This window comes from Triticum aestivum, chromosome 7B, assembly GCF_018294505.1.
Source record: "Triticum aestivum cultivar Chinese Spring chromosome 7B, IWGSC CS RefSeq v2.1, whole genome shotgun sequence".
Classification (NCBI taxonomy): Eukaryota; Viridiplantae; Streptophyta; class Magnoliopsida; order Poales; family Poaceae; genus Triticum; species Triticum aestivum.
Window position 1 is genome coordinate 4,010,834 of NC_057813.1, and position 26,081 is coordinate 4,036,914.

Below are 26,081 nucleotides of genomic sequence, written 5' to 3' on the forward strand. Positions count from 1 at the left end.
TGTCCTCCTAACCATCCAACCGCAGATCCCCATGCCTCACGCCTTGATGTGTTCTAAAGTAGAGGCAAATCTCACCGTTAACTATGACAACTTTCCCGCCAGAAATAGTTCTCATGATCCAATCATTCCATTTAGAGAAGGAAAGGCCATTTAGCTTTGGCAATGGCTTTTCCAAAATCAATCTTAAAAAGGACCCTCGGAGTTTTTCTTTCGAGAAAACTTCTAACCTATTCATCTTCAATAATGTCACTATAACGAACATTAGAAATAATAAAAAAAAATACATCTAGATTTGTAGACCACCCAGCAACAGGGACGGATTCAAGGGGGGACGAGGGGGGGCGAGACCCCCCTAACGATCGCCTGTCACCTTGATAGCGATCAGTTAGTTGCTAATTTTTCTCGCTAGGCAACCGTCCGTGACCTGCTTCGCCCCCCCTATGCCAGCCCATATACTTTTTGTCGCATGCGATTGCAGGCTAAAGGCCCAAATCCCAGAAATAGAAAAATGAAAAGTAGCCCACGATGGTCGAGCCACGCTAGGAAGCAGCACGTCTGGTTCAGCCGTTCAGGTCTCCTCTAGACCTAATCGCTTGGTTTCCAATCTGCTAAAAAAACTGCTCCTGTGATGAGCCTGCCGCCGGCCATCTGCTGGATCTTCTATCAAATTTCTCCGAGAAGAGAAGAGGACAGGAAAGCGTCGTTGTCGATCCAACAATATAGTCTTGCCGGCCGGGCGCACGGATGAGCAACCAAACGCGAAAAAAGGTTAGTATTTATTTTTAGAATTATATTAGGTTGTCTTTCAAACCGTAGAAGGTGTAATGTAGAATTACATGCATTACCAATTAGCTCACACGATCTTGTCTCAGATTCCTAATATCGCCAATCGCCGCCGCCGCCCCCTTGTTGCTATCAGCCACCACCAGGAAGCACATTATTTGCGATCGTTGTATCTCCTCTGCATCCAAACTCGAGCAAATGGTGACGCTATGGTGGCCTATGTTGATCTCTGTTGCCGGCTTGCCATAAGCACGCGCCATCTTCCATGCATGGCAGCAATGGACCATTTTTTGAGGTATAAACGTAGATTTTTTTATATTAACATATTACTGATATGGTCTGATACGGCAATCCCTAATGTTTTACGTAGTAGCATATATGTAGTTACATGTGATTACTTGGTGATAGATTGGAAGAAGATAACGCATTGCACTTTTCAAACCTTTTCCTTGCAATTAGAACACTTTGCACAGAAAATCCAAATTCAACTTGCTAATCGTATCATTATGTAGGTAATCCTAGAGCTACATTTACAGCAACAATTGCAAGAAAAGCGTTATTTTCTCATACATAAATTATTATTGCTTGTGCCATTACAAAATATACGACGCGATTTTATATGAGACGATATATATAATAAGTGTGTGATAGTTATATATTTCACCCCCCTATCTTCAAATCCTGGCTCCGTCCTTGCCCAGCGACGACTACAAATGACTCCGCTGCCTCCCCCTACTTGACCGGTGACCACCGTTTCGTCCTCTCCCCACTCCTCTTCCCACTCAAGCAAATCCACCCGGCTCACTAACTAATCCGCCAAAACCACCCGCCCGCCGTCGACAAATTTCCGCGGCTGAACAAACGAGACCCACCAGCTAATCACCCGGCCCGCCCGCGTGCGGGTGCGAGGCGAGATCCAATCGCATCTCACATCGCCACCGAACCGTATCCTCCTCCCTTCCCCATCCCCCACCCGCCCCCTCCCCTCCCCCCTTTCCCGAGGCAGCGGGCGAGAGAGGGAGAACAGAGCAGAGCAGAGGGCGATGAAGATCCAGTGCAACGCGTGCGGGGCGGCGGAGGCGCGGGTGCTCTGCTGCGCCGACGAGGCCGCGCTCTGCGCCGCCTGCGACGAGGAGGTGCACGCCGCCAACAGGCTCGCCGGGAAGCACCAGCGCGTGCCGCTCCTCCCCGACGCCGCCGCGCCGCCCAAGTGCGACATCTGCCAGGTCTGTACCCATCCCTCCCTCCCTCCTCCGCCCCTGCGACCCTGCCTGTCCCGATTGGAGCTAGTTGTCTGCACTTCTGCAAAAATTGAAGCTATAATATTCACATCATGCTTGAAGCTAGTTCTTTGCACTTCTGCAAAAGGGGGTTTGCTATTCCTCCTAATGTTGACATATTATGAGAATAGTGCTAACTTCTTCTCAGGGCACTAATTTTATTATAGGGATATGTAGTTTATCAAATCCAAATGCATCACCCCTGGTTCTGAAAGGAACCTTAGGTGGATGCTGTTGCTTCTAAAAATGAACTCATGATTTAATTTTTGTTACTGGGTCACTCAAAAGTTGTCTCCATGTTCAAGAGGGAAAGATCAGTGCCCACACTTGCTTTTGGTAAATTACTTATTTGAATACAGTTACTTAGCAACGCAGCAATATTTTTGGTTCTAAATTCATACCTCTCATTCCATACCAGTACGGAAAATTAGTGTAGCAATGTTTGCTGTTCTACAGTTCATACCTCACCAGTTTTAAAGTGCATATTTCACCCGTTCCAAACCAATATGATAAATTCCAAAAAAATGCTTACAGTGGATCATGCTGTCTTGGCATGCCCTCCAGTGTGACAGTCATGCGTGCATTCTTCATCTTGCTGGCTGGTTGCTGAGCATGCGCATGCGCATGCACATGCACTGTTAATTTGTTTTCTATGTTTGCCTAAATTGTGGCGTCTAAGCATCCTTAGGGCGGCCGTTTCCTGGGTTGTCATGCGATTGCCCTGCAAACCAATTAATTATCCACTCCATTTCATCCTACCAAATTGTCCCACCATACCGGTATTATCAAATTGCTCTCTGGTCCCTTGGCACTCCGAGTTATGAACCCTTCCTTCTTTCATGCTTGGTATTTCTCCACATCGTTATTCATATAACAGAGTAGAGTTTCTTAATATGGCCACCCACAGCCCCACATGGTGCCACGAGGAGGGAGGAGTGTTTTTAAGTAAAACCCATGTGCAGTGTTCTCCTTATCTCGAGTGGTCCACCTTCACTTGGTTGGTTAACCCATAAGCTAAGCAGATAGTATTCATAACAAAGTTGAAGCTATAATATTCACATCGTGCTTCAAGCTAGTTGTTTGCAGTTCTGCAATAGGGGGTTTGTTATTCCTCATGTTGACATATTATAAGAATACTGCTAACTCCTTCTCAAGGCACTAATTTTATTTCTAAGGGTAAGTAATTTGTCAAATCCAAATGCATCACCCCTGGTTCTGAAAGGAACCTAAGGTGAATGCTGTTGCCTTTGGAAATGCTGATTAATGAACTCATGATTTAATTTTTGTTACTGAGTTACTGACAAATTTTGTCCATGTTCAAGGGGAAAAGATCAGTGCTCACACTTGCTTTTGGTAAATTACAAATTTGAACAGAATGACTTCGCAATACAGCAATATTTTTGGTTCTAAATTCATACCTCTCATTCGAGACCAGTATAGAAAACGAGTGCAGCAATGTTTGCTATTCTACAGTTCATACCTCACCACTTTCATAAAGTGTGCTTCACCTGTTCCAAACCAATATGGTAAATGCCACAAATATTTATTTTTTTTGCATACAGTTGATCATGCTATCCTGGCATGACCTCAAGTATGGCAGTCATGCGTGCATGCTTCATCTTGCTGGCTGGTTGCTGAGCATGTGCATGCACATGCAGTGTCAGTTCGTTTTCTATCTTTGCCTAAATTCTGGCATCTAAGCATTTAATCTGATGTTCCTCTATGAAAGAAAATACCGATCAATCATTGCTTTGTAAGGCTAGAATGTTTGGAATATCACTATAACTGTCTAACATTTAGAGCATGTTTATGCACATGCAGTGTCAGTTTGTTTTTTATCTTAAGCATTTATACTGATGTTCCCCTATGAAAGTAAATCCAGATCAAGCATTGCTTTGTAAGGCTAGAATGTTTGGAATATCACTATAACTGTCTAACATTTAGAGCATGTTCATGCACATGCAGTGTCAGTTTGTTTTCTATCTTTGCCTAAATTGTGGCGTCTAAGCTTTAAACTGATATTCCCCTATGAAAGAAAATCCAGATCAATCATTGCTTTGTAAGGCTAGAATGTTTGGAATATATCACTATAACTGGGCTAACATTTGGAGCATGTTCATGCACATACATTGTCAGTTTGTTTTCTATCTTTGCCTAAATTGTGGCGTCCAAGCATTTAGACTGATGTTCCCCTATGAAAGAAAATACAGATCAATCATTGCTTTGTAAGGCTAGAATGTTTGGAATATCACTATAACTGGGTTAACATTTGGAGCATGTTCATGCACATCAGCACATGGGGTGTCAGTTTGTTTCTATCTTTGCCTAAATTGTGGCGCCTAAGCATTTAAACTGATATCCCCCTATGAAAAAAGTAAAGATCAATGATTGCTTTGTCATAGATACAGGGCTAACTGTATTGTTATATATTTATTTGGGCTTTCATACCAGGCCGGGTAGCCTGGATGTCGATCATGTCTCGCTGAATTATGTATTTTGCTACTCAGTTGACTGGGTCATAGTGCAAGGCCCAAGCTCAAAGGCACAACTAGTGCCCCAGTTACTGAACACTGTACTCACATAATGTTCTTTGTACTGTGATTCCTGTTGCGAGTCATTTCTGATATGTATCCTTAGCTTGCTGATCTGAACCTCTATTTTTCATTGCAGGAGGCTTCTGGATACTTCTTCTGCCTGGAAGACCGTGCTCTACTTTGTAGAGATTGTGATGTTGCTATACACACAGTGAATTCCTTTGTTTCAGCACATCAAAGGTTCCTGCTGACAGGAGTTCAAGTTGGCCTCGATCCTGCCGATCCTGTTCCACCTGTTGCTGACAAGCACGTAAACACTTCAGGTGGGTCAGTGGATTCACTGCCGAAACACTTGCCAAAGAAAAATCCTACAGCCCTATTTTCAGGTGAAAACAGTGCATCTATTCCCAGCCAAAATGCAATCAGTGGAGATTATTCAAGGCAGATTTCTGTTCCAAATACCAAGACAGGAATGACCAATTGGACTATGGACAACAGTGCACTCAGATTGGCAGAGCCTCCACCTAAGTACCTGTCAGATGGAAATTCAAAACTTCTGCTCTCTAATCAGACCACCACAGCTTTATCCAACCAAATGAACAGAGATAGTGGCCGGGCTTACAACTTACCATTCTCAGGTGGCAACGGGTCAGACAGTTTACCTGAGTGGCCTGTGGATGAATTCTTCAGTAACTTAGAATATGGCCCAAACTTTGGCTTCACTGAGCATGGTTCTTCCAAGGTAATCCTTATATAGATGTGTTGCATGTCTTTTCTAGTTCTCAGTAATATCTTATGCGTATCAATTATTTTTTTTTGAAGAATCTCCTTTTACTTTATATATTGAAGAGTAGAATTTTTCTCTTTCATGGCAGAAGAGTTGTGCTTCCTAGAAAACATATTAATGGTTTAGGTTCTTGATGAAATTCAGGACCTTAGTATTGTGATATGATTAGACTGTTGCTGTAAATGAGTTCACCCCAGAGCCCAGAAGCAAGCGTATGGAACCTTTCCAGCCTTTATTTGGGGTAAATTAGCACCGAGCCTGATATAGGTCTGCATTTTTGCGGAATTCAGCTAGTTATTTCTTCTATCAATTTATATAGCTGATGGGTGAACTGTGAAAGTTCCAGATTCAAGCTAACTGCTGATTGATTTAGTTTTCAGGCTTTTCAACTGTTGAACATAATGTTTACTGTACTAGAATTGGTTGAACATTACTCTCAGGCTATCAAAAACTGTGGAAGCGATATCTGCCCTTTTTTTTTCTTATTTTATTTTGTAATGTAGTCTTCATTTTTCCTTAAAGATGTGAGCTTGTTAGTTGTTACTGGCCATCATAATTACTAGAGTGTGGTCATGACACAGTTACTCACTGTGACTAACCTTTTAACAATCAATCACGAAGTTGTCAGGAGTCTTGTGCGGTTCAGAATAGTTCATGGCTTGAGGCCAATCACACTTGTAAAATCTGGTTCCAGGTTCCATGTCATTTACATTTATGCTTAATCTTAATTCACTTGCAAGGAAACTTGCTTTTAATGCATAGTATTAAATGCTATTCACAACACACTGGTGCGTGTCTACACATCAGTTCTAATCTCTTTCTACTTTGTGCTACAGGGTGACAATGCTAAGCTGGGGAGTGCTGGGGGATCTCCACAGTGCCGTCTAGCTGAAGGCCTGTTTGCAGAAGACCTGCTAGGCCAGGTACCTGGATTTGATGCTGAGGATCCATGGGTGGTGCCCGAGGTTCCCTCCCCACCAACAGCCTCGGGTCTCTGCTGGCAAGGGAACTTGCATTACCCTGTGTACGACGGCGCCATGTTCGTCCCTGAAGCACCCTCCCTGCAGAGCTCCCAGGACAACTTCGCTGCATCTGCTGGTTTCAAGCGTCGAAGGAGAGAGTTTTGAATACCCGAAAGAATATAGCGTTGGACATATCTGTCAAACAGGGGATCTTGCTGTGGGTCTCTTGGTGGGCCAAATCGCATAGACAATCATTCAAATGGATGGGTTCTTCGCTGGTCGGTCAAAAAGTATATGTTGTAATTGTACGCCTTTTTTGGGTCTTGTTGCCAAAGATCATGGTTATTGAGTTGTGAGCTCTGAGATAACAGGTTTGTGTATAGTGAAATAAAGAGGAGCGTCGTCAACACCATGTACTATATAGGCTTTGAAATTCCATTAAGATGCATCAGAAATCAATGTTGGATTTGTGTGATTCGATTCGCATGAACTTTACATGTCTTGAATCAAATTTTAGTGCTTTTTGTTGTTCTTGTTTTGCTAGCCCAATCTGAAGCGGAATATGCGTTACAGGTTGACAGGAGTATTTAGTGATTTTTGTGCAAATGGTAAGTGAAGAGATTTTTTTTTGAAACTATGATGATTTTTATAGCAAATTTGGAAACTATACACCCTAATAGACCAGGGAATTAACTTAACTTTGTATATGGAAACGAAATGGTAATTGTAGCGCACCTAATTACGAATTCATACTACTTGCTAGTAGATATTACTATATCCTGACTTCCTGAGCCTGCAAAGAGATTGGGAGAGGATAAGGCTCATCTTGAACCATTGGATGAAGCCCATCAATAGAGGAGGCTAGGGAGGCTCCATATATATCATCCTCAACCCTAGCTGTCGCCTCCATCAACAAAGAACTCATATTATTCATCCATTGTTGAAAATATGCTCTAGATGCAATAATATTTGTATTATTATATTTTCATATTCATAATTATAGAGTTTATATTCTATGCTATAACTGCTATGATCCTGGAATATGTGATTCAGTGGAAAACTCATATGCACGCGTGGAATAATAAATGGTTAAATAAAAGGTTCCTAGTCTTGCCTCTATGGCTAGCTTAAGTGTTGTTGGTAATTACGTTTGACAAATCTTAGGATATGTTTAAGTGTTAAATGATAGTCCTAAAAAAACTTTGAGATTTTGACGTTGGAAGAATGATCATATTGAATTGACCCAAACTTGTTTGTTGTGAATTGAATTAATATCGTTTGTACTCAATTGTAATAACACAGAGTGTTAATATGTGATTTTGCTGCTTAGACCATGAGAGTATTGTGGTCACTTCTTACCGTATGGTGGGCTTTGAGGTTGCTCAAACATCACACGTAACGCGGTGATCAAAACAACAACTTACAGGTTCATCACAAAGTTTGACAAGTGGATGGATAGCTCAAGAGTGGGGTTTGCTCCTCTGATGTTGGAGAGATATTCTTAGGGCCCTCTCTTCTCAGGTGCTCCCCAATGCCACCGGATCACTTACTCCTCCATCCTTTCCCCATCGAACCACCTCCTCCTCCACCCCTTCCCCATCGAACCACTTTCTCCTCTTTTAAGAGACCCCCTTTTCTTCTTCATCTTATCCTCCTCACAGAACCGCCTCCTCTCTTCCCCTTCCACAACTCCTCTAATAGTCCATTATGTTTGGCAGATTTTTGCTAAGCCTCCTTGTTTCTTGTTGCAGATTTGGTTGAAGACTGGATCACCGTGAGGCCAATGTAAGGTGAGAACAAATTCTGAGTTATGTGACATGATGGTGAACCATGAATGCTTCTTTTGTCAACTAATATGGTAAATTACTATTGTTTTGTAGTGCCCATGCACGGATTCAATGATGCATATTTTTTCTTGTAAAGTGAGATGACGGGCCTTGCACTATGTGATATGGTGATTGTTGTTGTGTGATATAGATTGGATGAATGCATGATTTTTCTTGTGTAGCATGATGGTGAATAAAACTTGTCAAGTTCCTAATAAATGTTTGTTTGTGTGCAAAAAATACGATTACGTACTAAAACCTCAGTAAGATTCTGTGAGTTGATTCACTAAACATCAAAACAATCAAATTTGTATTCATGTTCATTACAGTTTTCTTGCTGAATTAGAATTGAACTCAATTCAATATGGAGGCCTCCAATTCTTGCATTTTCAAATTTTGCAGATTCAAGAACGAGAGCCAACATTTTGGCAAAACATTGTTTAATTTTTGTTTCTCCAGATTTCTGGCAAAACGTTGATGCCGATTTTTTCGATGATTTTTAACCTTTTTAAGTCATTATCCTCTTCTCTTTGGTGAGCTGAGATGTTATCATATTTTAAATTTGGATAAGCATGTATGTGAAATATCATGTTCTCAAATGTTGGCTAGAAGACCCACTGTTTGGTTTTTAGGTACTAATGAAGTATCAAGAAGGTGTCCAATATTAATCAATAGTTTCTGGCATTTTATGTACTAAGGTAATATTTTATAGGGATTCCATGGCTCCTAGTCGTAGCCAGGCCTCTCGTACCGCACCATCATCCTCCACTCCAGCGCCGCCCTCGCCGTTCCGAGGCCCACAAGAGGATCCACAGAAGCCTCCTCAAACAATGGCGCCAGACGAATTGGAGAGTCAGCGACAAAGGATGTGGCTAGCGCGAGCAAAAAGGATTGACGGTGTGGTGTTCCGCTGGATGGAGTACATGCAGGAGCTGAAGGGGATGGAGGCCATCGCACGCGAGAACCATGGCTTTCAGGTGGTCGTCCAGATGTGTAAAATGCATGTGAATAGAGAATTGAGGAAGTAGCAGACGTCATCTTCTCGGAGGCCACCAATGCAGAGCGCGCTCGGATGCCGACTCAAAGTAGACCAGATATGGTCCTCAGATAGGCGTTGCAAGAGGCGCAATCCCTGATTCAGATTTAGAGAGCCGATGGGAATGTGTCGTGGGGATAAATGCCGCCGGGAATGCCCCCACCACCACCAGACTCTGCTCCACCTTCAGCAGCCGCCTTGCCATCCACTTGAACAGGTACCTAGTACATATTGAGGTAAGTTTTAATTTCCTAAGTTAGAACCATAGATGATGATTTTCCTCTCTCTCTCTCTAGCTAGTAGCTTAAACTATATGCCCCATACCAGGATAGGGTTTAGGTGTGTGTGCATTGTTTAAGTTTTTCCTTTCTAAAATTGTTTTCCTTTTTACACCCACAAGTTTGGAGCTTAGGTAGTCTGCGGGTTGTGTTGCAGGTATCATCAGCGAGCGGTGGGTGGCAAATAATGTTGAACTTGTTCATGATTGTGATACTAGCAATACTAAGGCTAGTATCATTAGGTTATAAATCTAGTGATATATGATTGAACCCTTGTTTGGTCTGGACTTGCTCTTTATATATATGTTGTTTGCATAATTGAACTCTAATTTTGTTTGGACTTGTAAGACTAGGAAATCTAGTCATCGGTTAGTAATCAGGGTGTCATCCATAATGATATATGTCATTTGTGCCGACGTGTACTCATGATGGGTAATTTAGAACCTATAATTTTTTTAATCCATGTAAAGTGAGAAGTGGCGGGCATGATCAGACACCACTACTGCTTCTCGCTCTATTAGTGGCGGGCGACCCGCCCGTCACCGATGCCATGTTAGCAATGGCCACAGGTAAGCGGCAGGCGTCGTCCACATCAAGGCCCGCCACTAGTACACATCATGTGTCTGCCACTGCTAGCCTGCTCTGCGGTAGAGGTACCTCGAAGCTTTAAAGGATGTTTGGATGGGTTTTACTTGGATTTTGCACTTTGTCTTATAAACCAAAACGCACTTATTTAGAGACAAAAGCCAATACTTAAAGCCTCTAAATAGGATATTTCTTTTTGGCTTATAAGGCAAAGACGCACATCGAGTAGAGCATCCGAGGCTGCTCGATCGGGCAACGACAGGTCTCTCCAGTAATAAAGTTGGAGCACCTTGAAGCTGTCATGGCAGGCGATGGGCCGCATGCAGAATGTGTTGTCGCCGAGGCAATCTTCCTCGTCCCACTTGCGACCACAAAGTCTGTCTGCTTGCACAGATCGCGTGGATCGACGATTGAGGGGTTGAGGTCATTCGTCGCAGCCGACATCCATGCATGCTGCAGGACAATTAGTTTTTTTACACAGGTCTCATATATACACGCATACACTCATCTCTATGAATACACACATATCCTATCCGTATGAGCACTTTCTAGAGACCGAACCGGCATATCATTTTTAGATTGCCATAGACACCTAGTAGTCGACGGAAACGAAAACTTGAGCGCACAGATATATTAGCATCCATCGATCGATCTGTACAGATGTGCCCCAACCCCACGCAGACCGCTCATCGGACCGAAGTGGCCGAATTGGCCCCCATGTTGTCTTGTGCGGTCCAGGAGGGAACGTATTTTTTATAACATTTCCGAAGGAAAAACAACCATCTTAATGGTACCGTTCTACAAACAAAAGGAACATCAAACGAGAGTCGCCCCTTAGCAGTAGCATTAGCATTTTGAGGGAACACTAACATTAGCATTGCAAGCACATATTGTTATTTCCAATTTATCAAGTGGGCAACACTTGATAAACATACATGCTCCCCTTCCCTCCCCCGCGCCGCCTCCTTTGAGGCGACTCGGGGGCAACCCTAGCGCCCCCGTCGTGTTCCCACCTCCCTCTCCCTTCCCTCCGTCGCTGCCTGAGGTGTTCCGCGGTGTGGGTGCGCGGCCCTGAGGAAGGTGGCGGCGGCCTCGGCCGGTGGGCGCAGTGCGGCCTGGGCGGCGGGCTGCGCCGGCGAGCGCTGGTGGGCAGCCTCCCACGACCGTGTGGGCGGCGTGGAGGTTGCGGACGGAGGTGCTGAGGTGGCTCCTCGCAGTCTGCCGTTACTCCATAAAGAAGCTCCGCCCCACTCCGATCTGCCCCGATCCGTGCTGGCCTCGGCCCCTGGAAGCTGTTGTCGTCGTCCCCCGGTGCCGGCCTGGCAGATCTGGTGAGTGGGTGAGGTTCCTGAGGAAACCCCTGGCCGGCGTGGCGACCTCCCCAAAGTCGATGCCTTTGGCGCCGATCCCCTTCCTGGAGGCTTTGGGGTGGACCCTCTCCCTCCGGCCTCCTCCTCGAGCTATGGCAAAAGTTGATGTTCCCCTGATCTGGGTGTCGACGACACCCTGGTATCGTGCTCCTTCTTGAAGGCATGACTGGGAACTGCTCTTGGTGGTAGGGATGTTGGTGGCATGATGGCGGTGCGTGATGCCCTGGCCTTCCTGTTGCATCCTGCTCGGCTTCGCCCGATGCCACCCGATGCCGTCTTGGGTCTTCTTTCTGGCGTTGCGCCTTCGTTCGACAACTCATGTCTGGTGCTTCGCTCCGCCACTGCCAGTGATGGTGTTCGCTTGGTTGGTCATCTGCGTTTGTGGGTATGCTCCTCCTGCTACTCCTATGGCAGCTCAGTCACCTTGTGTTGGGTTCTTGTGGGAGCCACTTTACCGGTCGCCGGTGCGGCACCCATCGAGCCTAGTTGAAAGGGTAGTGGCCCTTTGTGACGGCAGAGACAGCTCAAGTGTTGCCCAAGTTTGGCATGTGGATGCAGCCGACGCTCGATGCTTGCACAGTGGTGCCCGCCTTTTGTGTCCTTAGTTGGCTAGTTGGTGTGGACGTAGTGTTGGTCGTCGGCATCGCTGCTTAGTGCTTTGGCTCTATGGCGCCGCCGTTGTGTTGTTCTACCTTGTGCCATGTATCTTTCTTTCGGCTTTGCTCTACTTTCGATTTTCTGTAATGTGGTGCCCCTGTAATCCTGCCGGTTTGATGGTTTCGTTAATTCAAAGTCGGGCTAGGTTCCAGCTCTTCTCGGGATCGGCCGGTGCCTGTTCTCTAAAAAATCAAGTGAGCAACACAAAATATGCTATAACGGTTTTTGTTTTCCCACATGTGGACCAAGCTATCTATATAGACCAGGGAATTAACTTAACTTTGTATATGGAAACGAAATGGCAATTGTAGCGCACCTAATTACGAATTCATACTACTTGCTAGTAGATATTACTATATCCTGACTTCCTGAGCCTGCGAAGGCCATGTTCGATCGTGAGTATCATCACTCACTTGATGGGTCAAGGACGTGCCCTGCGAACATGATTGCACCCGAGGCCTCCTCCATCACAAAGAAGGCAAACGGATGATCAGCGACAAAGTCCACGCACGGCGGCGGGTAGCCAGACGCACATCCAAACATGAGGGCTGCCGTTACAGCGGCCGCCTCGGTGCCTTCCTCGTTCACCTCGATGACAGCCTTGTGCAGCATTTCCTCCAGCGCCAAGGGCCTGCCGGCGCCCTCCGCCATGTCTGTGAAGTCGGCCTTCTCCGGGTCGAAAGCGTCCTTGAGTCCCAAGTCGTGAAAAACACCGGCCAACTCGGTATCGAACGCGAGCTTGAACTTGGGTAGACGGAAGTCGCCAACCAAGACGGTGCTCGTCGGCAAGTGCTCGCGTAGAAAGTCAGGGTCGCCCGCCATCCTGTCGGTCAGCTGCGACAGCCCATCACGGTCGTCGGGGAGGAAGATGCACATCGAGTAGTGTGCCGGCGGCTGAGTGGGCGACGGCAGGCCTCTCTGGTAACGAAGCTGGAGCACCTTGAAGCCTTCGTGGCACGCGATACGCTGCTTGCCCCAGCCTCGCATGAAGGGCACGTCGATGGTGCTGCTGTCACGGCGGTGGAACTTGTCCTCCTTGGTGTCTTCCTCGTCGAACGGCTTGTCCCACTTGCCCTTGAAGTAGATGGCGTTGGCGACGACGAGGTCGGTCTGGTTGGACAGTGTATCTGGATCAACGATTGAGGGGATGAGCTTGTTCGTCGACGCCGCCACCCATGCGCTGATCTGCTCCCCAGCTTCCTTGGGCTGCACAACCACATATTCATGTACGCACACATTAATTGTAAAAGATGTTCGTGATGTTTATCGATCGATCTGTGCATGCATGTGTGCCCTAAAAACCCTACACAGGTCGATCATGTACGTACGGCCAAACGAGAGGTGAGATTGACACCGACCTTCTCGTGGAAGTCGACGGCGCACGTCTGCGCCTTGTAGGACTTGACGGCGGCGTCGGCGTAGCCGGGCTTGAGGGGCCTCGTCTTGTCGTGCCACACGGCGCAAGCGAAGCTGACGTGAGGTCCGCCGGCCCATGACTGGTCGGCGAGGGCCTGCTCCGCCAGCGCGCGGACTGACCCGGCAAGGTCGTCCCGGGACCGCGCGCCGAGGACGTCGAGCATCTCCGCCAGGGTGCGCTCGCGGGCGCCGGCGGCCACCAGCGATAGCGCCGCGCAGATGGACAACGGCGAGAAGACGAGGTTCTTGTTGCTCTTCCCAGCGTCGTCGGCGAGGCGCTTGTTGAGGGCTAGAGCGAGCGGCTGCAGGCCAGGACCGGAGCTCGCGGCGTCCGTCAAGATCCATCGCCGTAGTTTGGGGTAGAGGCGGACGGTGCGCGGCTTCAGGAACTGCATCTTGCCTCGCAGGGTTTTTTTTTGGAATAAAGACACCAAAAGGACATCTTAAATCTGATTATCATCGAAAAAAACAAAGGACGGTATAAAGGATAGACAACTGGACGTAGAACGACCAGTAAAAAATAAAATTACAATAAAAAACATACTAGTCTTCTTCTTCCTCTGATTGTACGCTGCCCGCCGGTGATTGAAAATTGCACTGAACCAACAGCAAAGAAAAGCAAAATCTGCAAATGCCCTCGCCATACAAGGCTTTGAAGACCGCAATAGCCACTCGCCCCTTGAGACGAGATCTAAAAGTCGTTGAAGCAGCATCGGCTGGAGCATCACCCCAAGCAGAACAAGCTTGCAATCCACCACCACGAGATCAGAGGGTTGGAGAAACCGAGTTAAGCCACAGAATAACACAGAAGAAGATGTCGTGGTCGCCACACCAAACGCCAGCCAAAAGTACTCCTTGAAAGGCACACAAACTGCCAAGATCTGAAGGGAACCAACCGATCTGGGGACACAAACTCTCATAGGCCCTTCGCCGGCGCCGGATCGGACGTCATCGAGGTAGGAAGAGACCGGAGAGACTTTATTCCAACACGCCATCGTCGCCACCACCTCGTCGATGCCGCCGAAGAAACAAAAACCTAAGAAAAAATAAAACAAGACGGACGGGTCCCCACTCCTCTTGCCGCCGCCGAGGCCGCCGGATGGGAAAGAGGAGGGGGACTGAGGCGGCGACAGTGGTTGTGGCGGCGGCGGCGGCTGGGTTGCTGCTTTCGTTATCCCTTGCGTGGCTAACTAATCACTAGGCGTTAATTGGACTGGCCTGCCTCGCAGGGTTTTGGCGATGTCTACAAATGGTCATCTGTCTATTTATGAATTTATTTATCTTTACGACCACCTCATCTCCCAACATTTTTTTCCCAACCAAACCCTATCTTCCTTTTCTGATTTATTTTTCCTTCGTTGGTCTTTTTTCTAACGCATTCCAATCGACCGATCCATCATCAAATGCCTCCAGGCTCCCACCACCTTCCTTCTACGAATCAGAAGGGACACAATTTATGAACGGTTGAGCAGGCACTTCATGATTTTGGCCCAGCTTTTGTTTTTTTTAACACAGTACATACCTAAGCCTCATAAATACGCACATATACTCACCCTATAAACGCACACACGCACACCCAACCCCTATATATGAACACCTTCGAGAGACTAAACCGGCATATATCTTGAGATCTACGAAGTCACCGTAGGCGTCTCGTCATCGACGGGAACGTCACCCCTGTAAACGCACACACGCACACCCAACCCCTATGAGCATCTCCGAGAGACTGAGCCGGCATATATCTTGAGATTTACGAAGTCACCGCAGGCGCCTCGTCGTAATGCAAGCACCGGGACTTGAACCCTGGTGGGCTGGGAATATCACTGTCCCTCTAACCATCCAACCACGGGTTGGTTCGTTGTGTAAAGTAAAAATGATTGTTGACTATGACCATTAGTTCAAAGTTTATTTTATTTTCTGTTTATGCTTGCTATTATTCATTTGAGAGCGCCGACAAACCATGACACTTGATATGGAGGTGACAAAAATGTGTTGACCCTCTCTAGGTGATATCTCTAATGTTGTACAACATTACAGAATGACTTCAGTTCCAGTAATTTGTACTTGATTTTTTGGATGTTGGCACAGGGCCATACATATAGTTGATCTGGTTGTTCGTTCACAAGTGTATGTAGCAGTGGTGACCGAATATAATACATCATTAGGATCTCACATGGAGACGGTCAATCTTGCTAGAGAACACTGACGGCACAAGAGAATTGAACCGATGGATGCGACAAATTCCCATTGACATCCTCATGGTGATATCACCAATGTTGATCAACTCCCTCAAATCAGTATAACTCCCTTATGAGTGTACGACACCCAATAACACTCAAGTCCCTATTTGAAGTTGTTTACAGCCCTTTGACGCCTTTGGACATCGTGCCGCTACCTCTCCAAGAGCGCGTCAACAAAGATGTAAGTGCACACACCAAATTCATGAAGACGATGCACAAAGATACAAGACTCACCATCGAGCGACAAATATATGCCACGCTGACAAGGTAAGCCTCACCAAGAATCCAATGGTCTTCAGCCCGGTGACCTCGTGCGGGTGCAACTTCGCAATGATCGCTTCCCAAAAGAGCGCAAGTCCAAGTTACTTCCATGAACCGACCCTCCCTTCAAGGTCATCCAAAGTATCAATGATAATGCCTACAAGATTGACATTCCATTGGACAGGTACTTGGTGAGTGACACCTTCAACGTCACAAACCTCGCTACTTTTCATGCCGATGAGGATCTTGACCCTACCGGGGGGGGGGGGGGGGCTCCAAGTGGACTTCCTTACTAGTGGAGCTTCCTATACATTCATGTGGTACGTGGCTACTACCTCATTGCAAATCTTGTGCATTCTCCCGTAAGCAAGTAGAAGAAGGGGCTCGAAGAAGAAGCAATGAACATCACCAAGGAGGTTATTTTGTTGAATACTACAAAGTCGGACAGTCTGACCTGGGATCCGACCCAACGCCCGACTTACCCAAATGCTCTCTAGAAGATGTTGGATGTTCCGACATCAATATCAGCATGCAGTATAACACATCGGACGGTTCGACTTGACGTTCGCCCTCATGTCTAACTTACACAAAGCCCTTTGGACCATGTCAACCTGCCTGCGCGTGGTCAAATTGGCCTATCGTTCCCCATGTAAATGTCTCTTCGTGGCTTGACGATATAAGTCATACCCCTCCTCAAATTTAGGGCAAGCTAAGTTTAAACTAAGTCCCGGGAGAACTTTGCTCAATTTATCTCCTCTTAGTAGGATCAGGACCTCATAACTGGATAAGAATCCCCATGGATTTCAGAACCTCTTCTTCTTCTTCTTCTTTTTGTGGTTGAAGACCTCTTCTTCTTAGAAGTTGGGGAAGACTATCTCTCAAGACCTCCACTCCCTTGTTGAATTTGGGGATGAACTAACACCTTGTTGTCTTATTTCTTTGTTCGTTGTTTGTTCTAACTGTTCCTCTTGTATTGACATGTGTTATGAAAGATTTAGATGTGCAATTTGTCTTTGAGGGCTACGCACTTGTGTTTCCTTACAATTGCTCCATGTTTATCCTGGAATGCACCTTCGGTTTGTGAAGATCGGGCTACCCATACGGTTTGGCCCGTATCACCACGTCAAACAGATAATTGTGAACATTGTGCCAATGGACGTTGACTCTTTCTTTTGCGAAATAATTCTTATATTACTCAATCAGGGAATACAATCATGTTTGACAATGTCCGGAACAACCTCCAACGATGGACCAGTGGCGGATCCAGGACCCAGGCCGGGGGGCCTGGGCCCGGGGCATGAGGAGCAGTTCCTTCATATACTGTAGCACCGTTGGTACTATTTAGCATTGTGCTGACACTGTAGCAAGCTTGGGGCCCGGGGCGAGGCTCAATCCTGGATCCGCCCCTGCGATGGACGATGACTCGATGAGGTAGTATGTGTGTAGTGTCTAGTCGCGAGATAGTTGTGAAAATCAGGGAATAGTTGAGAAAATTGTGCCGGTGGACGATGACTCGACGAGATATTTGTGGAGTGTAGTAGCGGTGACGATTTTTTTGTGGACTCGGTAAGAGAGGGCGCCGAGGTGATGCACAGTATTATACAATAGGTGATCGCCTAGGATCAGAAAAATGAACCGATTGTTATATTTGAGCATTGGATCACTTTGGATTATTTTGTACTATTTGTTTACGAGCGCAAGGAAGTGCGCCTTTGCTTCTAGTTCTACGGGACGCCTTAACATGTCTCTGTGCCCTTTACATATAGTCCTCGTTGAGGTTTCAAGCAGACAGCCTCTAGTTCTTCTTCTCTTGACCAAGTGTTGCCCCTGTCTAATTATTCCAGGGTCATGACTCATGAGGCCTACTGCATAATCATCATAATGTTATAATCCAGTCACTTCTCCCACTTGTGTACCTTCCACTCTGGTAGCTGCTGTATGACCATCTGCGAAGAACAAATAATCAATCAAAATAAAGAAACAAAACGCGTGTTTGGAATGTCCAGAAAACAGAATGCAAGTCTATATATTTGAAACAATGAGACCTACCTGTCCTGTTGAATCTGGGTTGCCAACCGTGGCCTGGCACGCCAGCCTCCATGACTTGGGTTTCTGAAGATCAACCAACGTTCAGAGTTTGGCACTAAGTTACTAGTTACTACTACTGTCTCTCTTTTTCATATAAACACATTTGATATTTGGGGGATAGAGAGCTGTGCACACACCCTTTTGAGCTTTTCCTTTTCTACTTCGTTTTTCGGAGAAAGCATTTCGCCGCCTTCCACTACCTGAAAAAAGAGAATGTGAAGGGGAATGGATATTTTGAGAGTTTTCCTAGTTGCGGTTGCAGTTAATAGCAAGGATTGTTCCTAGAGATATCCTACAGATGTGCTTATCCAGCACTTGAGATTTGCACATTATAACTCTTAAAATTCGGTTACCTCCACGATGCAAGTCCCGCACTCGCCACCCCCCGAGCAGTTGAGCAGCAACTTATCCTGCAGTAGCAGCAGCATCAGCGCTGGTCGGTGATACAGCACCGAGATCAACGAATGAGGGATCGCCGGCGGGCAGGGCCGACACTCACGTAAGGCCCGTAGAGGTCGATGTAACCTTGGAGCATGATGTCCCTGAGCTTCTGCCCGCCGCACGCCGTCCGGTAGTGCACGTCCGGCGTCCCGTCCGGCAGCAGCCGAGGCTGCAATTGCATGCAGCATCATCGCCGGCCGACGAATGGAAACCAAAAAGCAGAGCAAATAACCGACCGATCAAGGCAGAAGAGAAGGACTCACGCTGACGAACGCAAAGTCGACGGACGGCGGCTCCACCGTCGTCTCAGAGTCGGCGGTGGCAGGCTCGGCGCCCGTCTCGACGGCACGGACGGCGCGGAGGCTCCTCCCGCTCTTCCTCCTCCCCTGCTGCTGCTGCGGCAGGTGGACAGAGCGGTGCTGCTTCTCGTTGCTGCTGCTGCAGGAAGGAGCTGGATGATGGGCGGAGGAGGTGCCGAGCAGGCTGATGAACTGCAGTGTCGCCGCCATTGCCGCAGCCTGCGAGCTGCGCAGTCGTCAAGGTTTTTGAGTCTTATCCTGTTCTGCTGCTATATTCGTTTCGGCTTTGTATCCTGTGGCCGCTGAGGGCTCAGCACTCGGCTTTGTGCTATCAAAATCTTATCTGCTGCTGGCTACCTGTGGCCGCTGAGGGAGGTTCTATTTGGCGACCGGGGCGCCCCAGGACGCGGAAACGCGCGACAGCTATATCCTGCCATAAGAGCAACTTAGCAGACCCTGCAAAAGACTCCGACCCGCAAAATAACCGCCAAAATATGGGCTAAAATGTGGGTCGGCGCGGAAAATCCCGCCGAACAGACCACGCCAACGCGGCCAGCCCGCAAAATTTTTTGAGGGGCACGGCAAAATCTTGGCCCCAAACCATATATTTGCGGGTTTTCGCCTCGCCCCTACAGTGCCCCATACCGAAGTGAAGCGGTTGGCGGGAGGGACATTTCAGTCCGCGCCCCTTTCCCCACCTCCTTCCGCCGTCGCCCGCCATAGGTTCTGCCCGTCCACCGCCGCCGATTCCGGCCAAATCTGCGGGCGAAATCGCGCCGTCGGGGCGTCCCTCACCCTCCGCCACAGCTAGGCTGCACCGCCCCTCACCCCCCCCCCTCCCGATCCAGCAAGAAGAGCCGCCCCTCATCGTTGTCGCCGCCAGGGATCGAGCGCCCTCGAGCCGGCCCTCGTCGCCGCCCGGGATCGATCGTCCTCGAGCCGCCCCTCGTCGCCGCTGGTTAGTGTTTGTTTGTGCTTCGTGTCGAGCGCTCCGCATAGTTGGTTGATGCGGCGTGCGCTTCTCGTTCATGTAGAAGGAATTAAGCCCGTGCGATAAGTTTTTGCTCTCCGATCGGAAGACTCGGATGTTGAGACGATGCTTTCACACTTTTGGCAGCAGACATTGGTGATGGCTCTTGCCGTCAAGGAGCACAAAGACGAGAATCGAAAGAGGCGGCGAGGATCGACCGTCGGGCGTCTTTGCATTCCTCAAAATCGCCATCTCGGGAACGAGATGTTGATGTAAGACTATTTCGCGGAGAATCCAACATATCCACCGCACCTTTTCTGGAGAAGGTATCGAATGTGTCGATCCCTCTTTGTGAAAATTGTTCAAGCTTGCGAGGCAAATTGTCGGTATTTTACTCAACGAAGAAATGTTACGGGCTTGAAGGGATTTAGTGCATATCAAAAAATCTCGGCAGCTATGCGGGTGATTGCATATGGCGTTCTGGCTGACTATGCCAATGAGTATCTTCGCATTGGTGAAGATATAACAATTGAGTCAGTGCGTAGATTTGCCAAAGTGATCATCCGTGTTGCAACGGTCTCATTTGTTTGCTAGGTTTGCTAGTGATGATGCTCCTCCTTGTAACTACACTATCAATGGGCATGAATACACAAAAGGGTACTATCTCACAAATGGTATATACCGTCCTTAATGAACATTTGTCAAGAGCATCAAAGAACCCAAAACTAAAAAACAATGTGACTTCATAAGGATGCAAGAGGCAACCCGAAAAGACATTGAAAGAGCATTCAGGGTTTTGCAATCTAGGTTTGCCATTGTTCGTGGTCCTACTCATTTTTGGGACAAGCGGACCTTGAAGAACATCATGACATGTTGTGTTATCCTTCACAATATGATTCTCAAAGATAAGAGATGCATGAACTTGGAATTCTTCTACGACAATGTGAGTAACCGTGTCAAACCAGCTAGAGACCCTAACCGCACTAGAGCTTTTCTTCAAACATACGAGGAGATTGAAAATGCAAACACCCACTTTCAGCTTTAGGAGGATTTTATTGAGCACCATTGGCAAAGGGCTTGACAGTAACAAACTCATTTTTCCATTCATTTGTATTTCTATTCGGGACAAGTTTTGTATTGCATTATTTGTATTTGTATTCGGTGATTTGAATAATTATTTGTAATATGGATGATTGTTGTATTGTGTTGGTATTGATAATTATGGTGTGGTATTGATATTTTGCGGACCGGCGGAATGCTGAATGCAGCGGCGCAAGAGCAGACCCCACAAAGCTTATCGTAAAAAAAATATTTCGCGAATATCATTTTATACGGGTCCGTTTGAGGGTCTGCCTCTGCGGCCGTCCGTGCCGGCCAGCAAAGACGTTTTCCGCGAAGTGCAAACGTATTTTGCGGGCCAACGGGATGCGGGGGTTTGCTAGAGTTGCTCTAAGCAAGAAGGAAGGAGCTCTCGCTGAATCGTGTGAGCGTATGGGCCGGCCTACTGCGGTACTTTTTTTGTTTTTTTCTATTTCACATTTTCTTTTGTTTTTTCCTCGGTTCTTATTATTGTTCGCCGGTTTTCTTTGGGTTTTTTCTTTGTTACAACTTCAGTTTTTCACCAATTTTCTTAGTTTCCCTCTCGATTTCCATAAACTTGTGTTTTCTTCATTTTTTCTTTGTTTTTTATGGTTTCTTTGTTTCTTCCTGGTTTTCTTAGTTTCTTTCTTTCTTTTTCTTAATTTCTTTCTTTTATTTTCTTTATTTTCTTTGTCGGTTTTCACTGGGAATTTTCTTTTTCTTTTTTTTTCTTCTGTTCTTTTCGCTTTTCTTTATTGTCTTCTGTTCTTTTCGCTTTTCTTAGGATTTTTCCTCGGTTTTCTATTTTTCATTATACATCGTATTTTTTCTTCTTTCGTTCTCCTTTTGGTTTCTTTTTATTCCTTTCATAATTTTTATACATTTTTTCCTTTCTTAATTTCTTTTTTTTTCTTTGATATCTTTTTCCAATGCAAGTTTAACATTTTTTCATAAATGGTCAACATTTTTTAAATACATATTCTTAACATATTTCATATTCTTGATTAACACATGGTCAACATTTCTTGAATACATGGTCAACATTTTCCCGATACACACTTTTAAACTCTTTCAAACGCTTCAAAAAGTTTTTCAAATAATAGAATACTATTTTCTAATACAACAACAACAACAAAGCCTTTAGTCCCAAACAAGTTGGGGTAGGCTAGAGGTGAAACCCATAAGATCTCGCAACCAACTCATGGCTCTGGCACATGGATAGCAAGCTTCCACGCACCCCTGTCCATAGCTAGCTCTTTGTCGATACTCCAATCCTTCAGGTCTCTCTTAATGGACTCCTCCCATGTCAAAATCGGTCGACCCCGCCCTCTCTTGACATTCTCCGCATGCTTTAGCCGTCCGCTATGCACTGGAGCTTCTGGAGGCCTGCGCTGAATATGCCCAAACCATCTCAAACGATGTTGGACAAGCTTCTCCTCAATTGGTGCTACCCCAACTCTATCTCGTATATCATCATTCCGGATTCGATCCTTCCTCGTGTGGCCACACATCCATCTCAACATACGCATCTCCGCCACACCTAACTGTTGAACATGTCGCCTTTTAGTCGGCCAACACTCCGCGCCATACAACATTGCGGGTCGAACCGCCGTCCTGTAGAACTTGCCTTTTAGCTTTTGTGGCACTCACTTGTCACAGAGAATGCCAGAAGCTTGGCGCCACTTCATCCATCCGGCTTTGATTCGATGGTTCACATCTTCATGGTTCACATCTTCATCAATACCCCCATCCTCCTGCAACATTGACCCCAAATAACGAAAGGTGTCCTTCCGAGGTACCACCTGGCCATCAAGGCTAACCTCCTCCTCCTCACAGCTAGTAGTACTGAAACCGCACATCATGTACTCGGTTTTAGTTCTACTAAGCCTAAACCCTTTCGATTCCAAGGTTCGTCTCCATAACTCTAACTTCCTATTTACCCCCGTCCGACTATCGTCAACTAGCACCACATCATCCGCAAAGAGCATACATCATGGGATATCTCCTTGTATACCCCTTGTGACCTCATCCATCACCAAAGCAAAAAGATAAGGGCTCAAAGCTGACCCCTGATGCAGTCCTATCTTAATCGGGAAGTCATCGGCGTCGACATCACTTATTCGAACACTTGTCACAACATTATTGTACATGTCCTTGATGAGGGTAATGTACTTTGCTGGGACTTTGTGTTTCTCCAAGGCCCACCACATGACATTCCGCGGTATCTTATCATAGGCCTTCTCCAAGTCAATGAACACCATATGCAAGTCCTTCTTATGCTCCCTATATCTCTCCATAAGTTGTCGTACCAAGAAAATGGCTTCCATGATCGACCTCCCAGGCATGAAACCAAACTGATTTTTGGTCACGCTTGTCATTCTTCTTAAGCGGTGCTCAATGACTCTCTCCCATAGCTTCATTGTATGGCTCATCAGCTTAATTCCACGGTAATTAGTACAACTCTGAACATCCCTCTTGTTCTTGAAGATTGGTACTAATATACTTTGTCTCCATTCTTCTGGCATCTTGTTTGCCCAAAAAATGAGGTTGAAAAGCTTGGTTAGCCATACTATCGCTATGTCCCCGAGACCTTTCCACACCTCAATGGGGATACAATCAGGGCCCATCGCCTTGCCTCCTTTCATCCTTTTTAAAGCCTCCTTCACCTCAGACTCCTGGATGCGCCGCACAAAATGCATGCTGGTCTCATCAAAGGAGTCATTCAGTTCAATGGTAGAACTCTCATTCTCCCCATTGAACAGCTTGTCGAAGTACTCCCGCCATCTATGCTTAATCTCTTCGTCCTTCACCAAGAGTTGGCCTGCTCCGTCCTTGATGCATTTGACTTGGCCAATATCCCTCGTCTTCCTCTCCCGGATCTTAGCCATCTTATAGATGTCCCTTTCACCTTCCTTCGTGCCTAACCGTTGGTAGAGGTCCTCATATGCCCGACCCCTTGCTTCACCAACAGCTCGCTTTGCGGCCTTCTTCGCCATCTTGTACTTCTCTATGTTGTCTGCACTCCTATCCAGGTATAGGCGTCTGAAACAATCTTTCTTCTCTTTAATCGCCTTCTGGACATCATCATTCCACCACCAGGTATCCTTATCTTCGCTTCTCCTTCCCCTGGACACTCCAAACTCCTCCGAGGCCACCTTACGAATGCAAGTCGCCATCTTCATCCACACATTGTCCGCATCCCCTCCTTCCTCCCAAGGGCCCTCCTTAAATACCCTCTCCTTGAACACCTGAGCTACCTCCCCCTTGAGCTTCCACCACTTCGTTCTAGCGACCTTGGCACGCTTATCCCGCTGGACACGAATCCGAAAGCGGAAGTCAGCAACCACCAGCTTATGCTGGGGTACAACACTCTTCCCAGGTATCACCTTACAGTCTAGGCACGCACACCTATCTTCTCTTCTCGAGAGGATGAAATCAATCTGGCTAGAGTGTTGGCCACTACTAAAAGTCACCAGATGTGATTCTCTCTTTCTAAAGAGGGTGTTAGCTACAATCATGTTGTAGGCTAGAGCAAAGCTTAAGACATCTTCTCCTTCTTGATTCCTGATGCCATAGCCAAAGCCCCCATGCGCCCCTTCAAAACCTGTGTTAGATGTACCCATGTGGCCATTGAGGTCTCCTCCTATGAAGAGCTTCTCACCAATCGGTACACTCCTAACCATGTCTTCCAAGCCTTCCCAGAACTCCCTCTTGGTGTTCTCATTGTGGCCTGCTTGCGGGGCATATGCGCTGATAACATTGAGAACCAAGTCCTCAGCTACCAGCTTGACCAGGATAATCCGGTCCCCATGTCTCCTGACGTCTACCACTCCATACTTGAGGCTCTTGTTGATCAAGATGCCTACGCCATTTCTGTTTGCAGCCGTCCCCGTGTACCACAGCTTGAAGCCGGTATCCTCCACTTTCTTCGCCTTCTGTCCTCTCCATTTGGTTTCTTGGACGCAAAGGATATCAACACCTCTCCTCACTGCTGCATCAACTAGCTCCCGAAGCTTTCCTGTCAGAGACCCTACGTTCCAGCTACCTAAGCGAATCCTCCTAGGCTCGGCTAGCTTCCTTACCCTTCGCACTCGTCGAGTCAAATGCGAAGACCCTTGCTCATTTTCCACTACATCCGAGCGCCGATGTAGCGCGCCACTAAGGATGCGACGACCCGATCCTCGCTCACTTGCCACCGTATCCGGATCAAGATACAGCGCGCCACTTGGGGGGTGACGGCCCGGCCCTTGCCCATTTTCCACCACACCCGGGTTCCGATGTGGCGCGTCGCTGAGAGGGTTACGCCCCAACGAAAATCTTTTGGGTTTCATCTCCATAAGAGTGGCTGAGTTTTTACGTTGGCTCGCCAAGCCTATCACAACCCTCCTCCTTTACCCGGGCTTGGGACCGGCTATGTTGAGACAACATAGGCGGAGTTACTATTTTCTAATACATGGTCAAAAAATGTCCATCCACATTTAACATTTTCCAACTGCTTGATTAACAACTTTTAAAAGCAATATTAACATTTTTAACACATTTCACTTTTTCCAATGCTTGATTAACATTTTTCATTTACTTTATTAGCATTTTTCAAATGCTTGATTAAAAATTTTATATTTTTTTATTGAATGCATAATCAACAGTTTTTATATATCTAATATTTTTTTTATTATTATTTCTTTAGTATATGGTCAACACTTTTTCTATACACATTTAACATTATCCAAGTGTTGGGTTAACATTTTTCAAACACTTGTTCAACATTTTTTTCAAATTCTTGACCAAGTTTTTTAAAATACATGATCAAATTGTTTCATAAACATTTCACTTTTTTGTATACATCTGTCGTATACGTGATAAATCTTCTGCCAATGCACATTTATATTTTTTTCGATGGCTTATGTAGAGTGGATTTTGAAATATACTGTTTTAGAATATATGCACATTTATTTTCTGTCTTTCTTTTATTCTATATTACTATAATTCGGGTTTGAATCCAAAATTCAAAATATAGTGAATTGTCTTTAAAACAGTTCCTGGATTCAAAAATGTTTCTGATTCAAAAAAATGAACATTTTCTAAATTTTAATGAACATCTATTAGTAATGATGAATAATTTTTATATTTCATGAACAAGTTTTGAATTCGATGAAAAATTCTTTAACTCGATGAAAAAAATTCGTAT

General features: G+C 46.2%; 3 protein-coding genes across 3 annotated transcripts; 1 reads left to right on the forward strand and 2 right to left on the reverse strand.

Annotated features, from left to right (window-relative positions):
• Positions 1 to 1,735: 1,735 nt before the first annotated feature.
• Positions 1,736 to 6,821, forward strand: LOC123157078 (B-box zinc finger protein 22). Its single transcript, XM_044575322.1, has 3 exons — positions 1,736 to 2,009; positions 4,734 to 5,339; positions 6,221 to 6,821. Exons 1-3 carry the CDS (start codon positions 1,827 to 1,829, stop codon positions 6,509 to 6,511), a joined length of 1,080 nt encoding a protein of 359 aa, XP_044431257.1. The 5' UTR covers positions 1,736 to 1,826; the 3' UTR covers positions 6,512 to 6,821.
• A 5,597-nt stretch (positions 6,822 to 12,418) lies between these two features.
• Positions 12,419 to 14,078, reverse strand: LOC123162592 (putative serpin-Z6A). Its single transcript, XM_044580364.1, has 2 exons — positions 13,457 to 14,078; positions 12,419 to 13,304 (listed from the first exon to the last, which is right to left on the reverse strand). Exons 1-2 carry the CDS (start codon positions 13,907 to 13,909, stop codon positions 12,504 to 12,506), a joined length of 1,254 nt encoding a protein of 417 aa, XP_044436299.1. The 5' UTR covers positions 13,910 to 14,078; the 3' UTR covers positions 12,419 to 12,503.
• A 3,559-nt stretch (positions 14,079 to 17,637) lies between these two features.
• LOC123161036 (photosynthetic NDH subunit of subcomplex B 3, chloroplastic) lies at positions 17,638 to 19,213 on the reverse strand. The gene is made up of 6 exons (XM_044578893.1): positions 18,808 to 19,213; positions 18,603 to 18,713; positions 18,457 to 18,513; positions 18,241 to 18,303; positions 18,065 to 18,127; positions 17,638 to 17,961 (listed from the first exon to the last, which is right to left on the reverse strand). The coding sequence occupies exons 1-6, from the start codon at positions 19,051 to 19,053 to the stop codon at positions 17,911 to 17,913; spliced, it is 591 nt and encodes a 196-aa protein (XP_044434828.1). The 5' UTR covers positions 19,054 to 19,213; the 3' UTR covers positions 17,638 to 17,910.
• Positions 19,214 to 26,081: the final 6,868 nt, after the last annotated feature.

Excerpts from the sequence above, each read along its gene's own strand:
- LOC123157078 (XM_044575322.1), top strand. The coding sequence starts at position 1,827 with ATGAAGATCCAGTGCAACGCGTGCGGGGCGGCGGAGGCGCGGGTGCTC. Across the intron at positions 2,010-4,733 it reads CCAAGTGCGACATCTGCCAG|GAGGCTTCTGGATACTTCTT; the intron begins GTCTGTACCCAT and ends TTTTCATTGCAG. Across the intron at positions 5,340-6,220 it reads CTGAGCATGGTTCTTCCAAG|GGTGACAATGCTAAGCTGGG; the intron begins GTAATCCTTATA and ends TTTGTGCTACAG.
- LOC123161036 (XM_044578893.1), bottom strand. The coding sequence starts at position 19,053 with ATGGCGGCGACACTGCAGTTCATCAGCCTGCTCGGCACCTCCTCCGCC. Across the intron at positions 18,514-18,602 it reads TCGACCTCTACGGGCCTTAC|GATAAGTTGCTGCTCAACTG; the intron begins GTGAGTGTCGGC and ends CTGCTACTGCAG. Across the intron at positions 18,304-18,456 it reads GCGGGACTTGCATCGTGGAG|GTAGTGGAAGGCGGCGAAAT; the intron begins GTAACCGAATTT and ends CTCTTTTTTCAG.
- LOC123162592 (XM_044580364.1), bottom strand. The coding sequence starts at position 13,909 with ATGCAGTTCCTGAAGCCGCGCACCGTCCGCCTCTACCCCAAACTACGG. Across the intron at positions 13,305-13,456 it reads CCGTCGACTTCCACGAGAAG|CCCAAGGAAGCTGGGGAGCA; the intron begins GTCGGTGTCAAT and ends GTGGTTGTGCAG.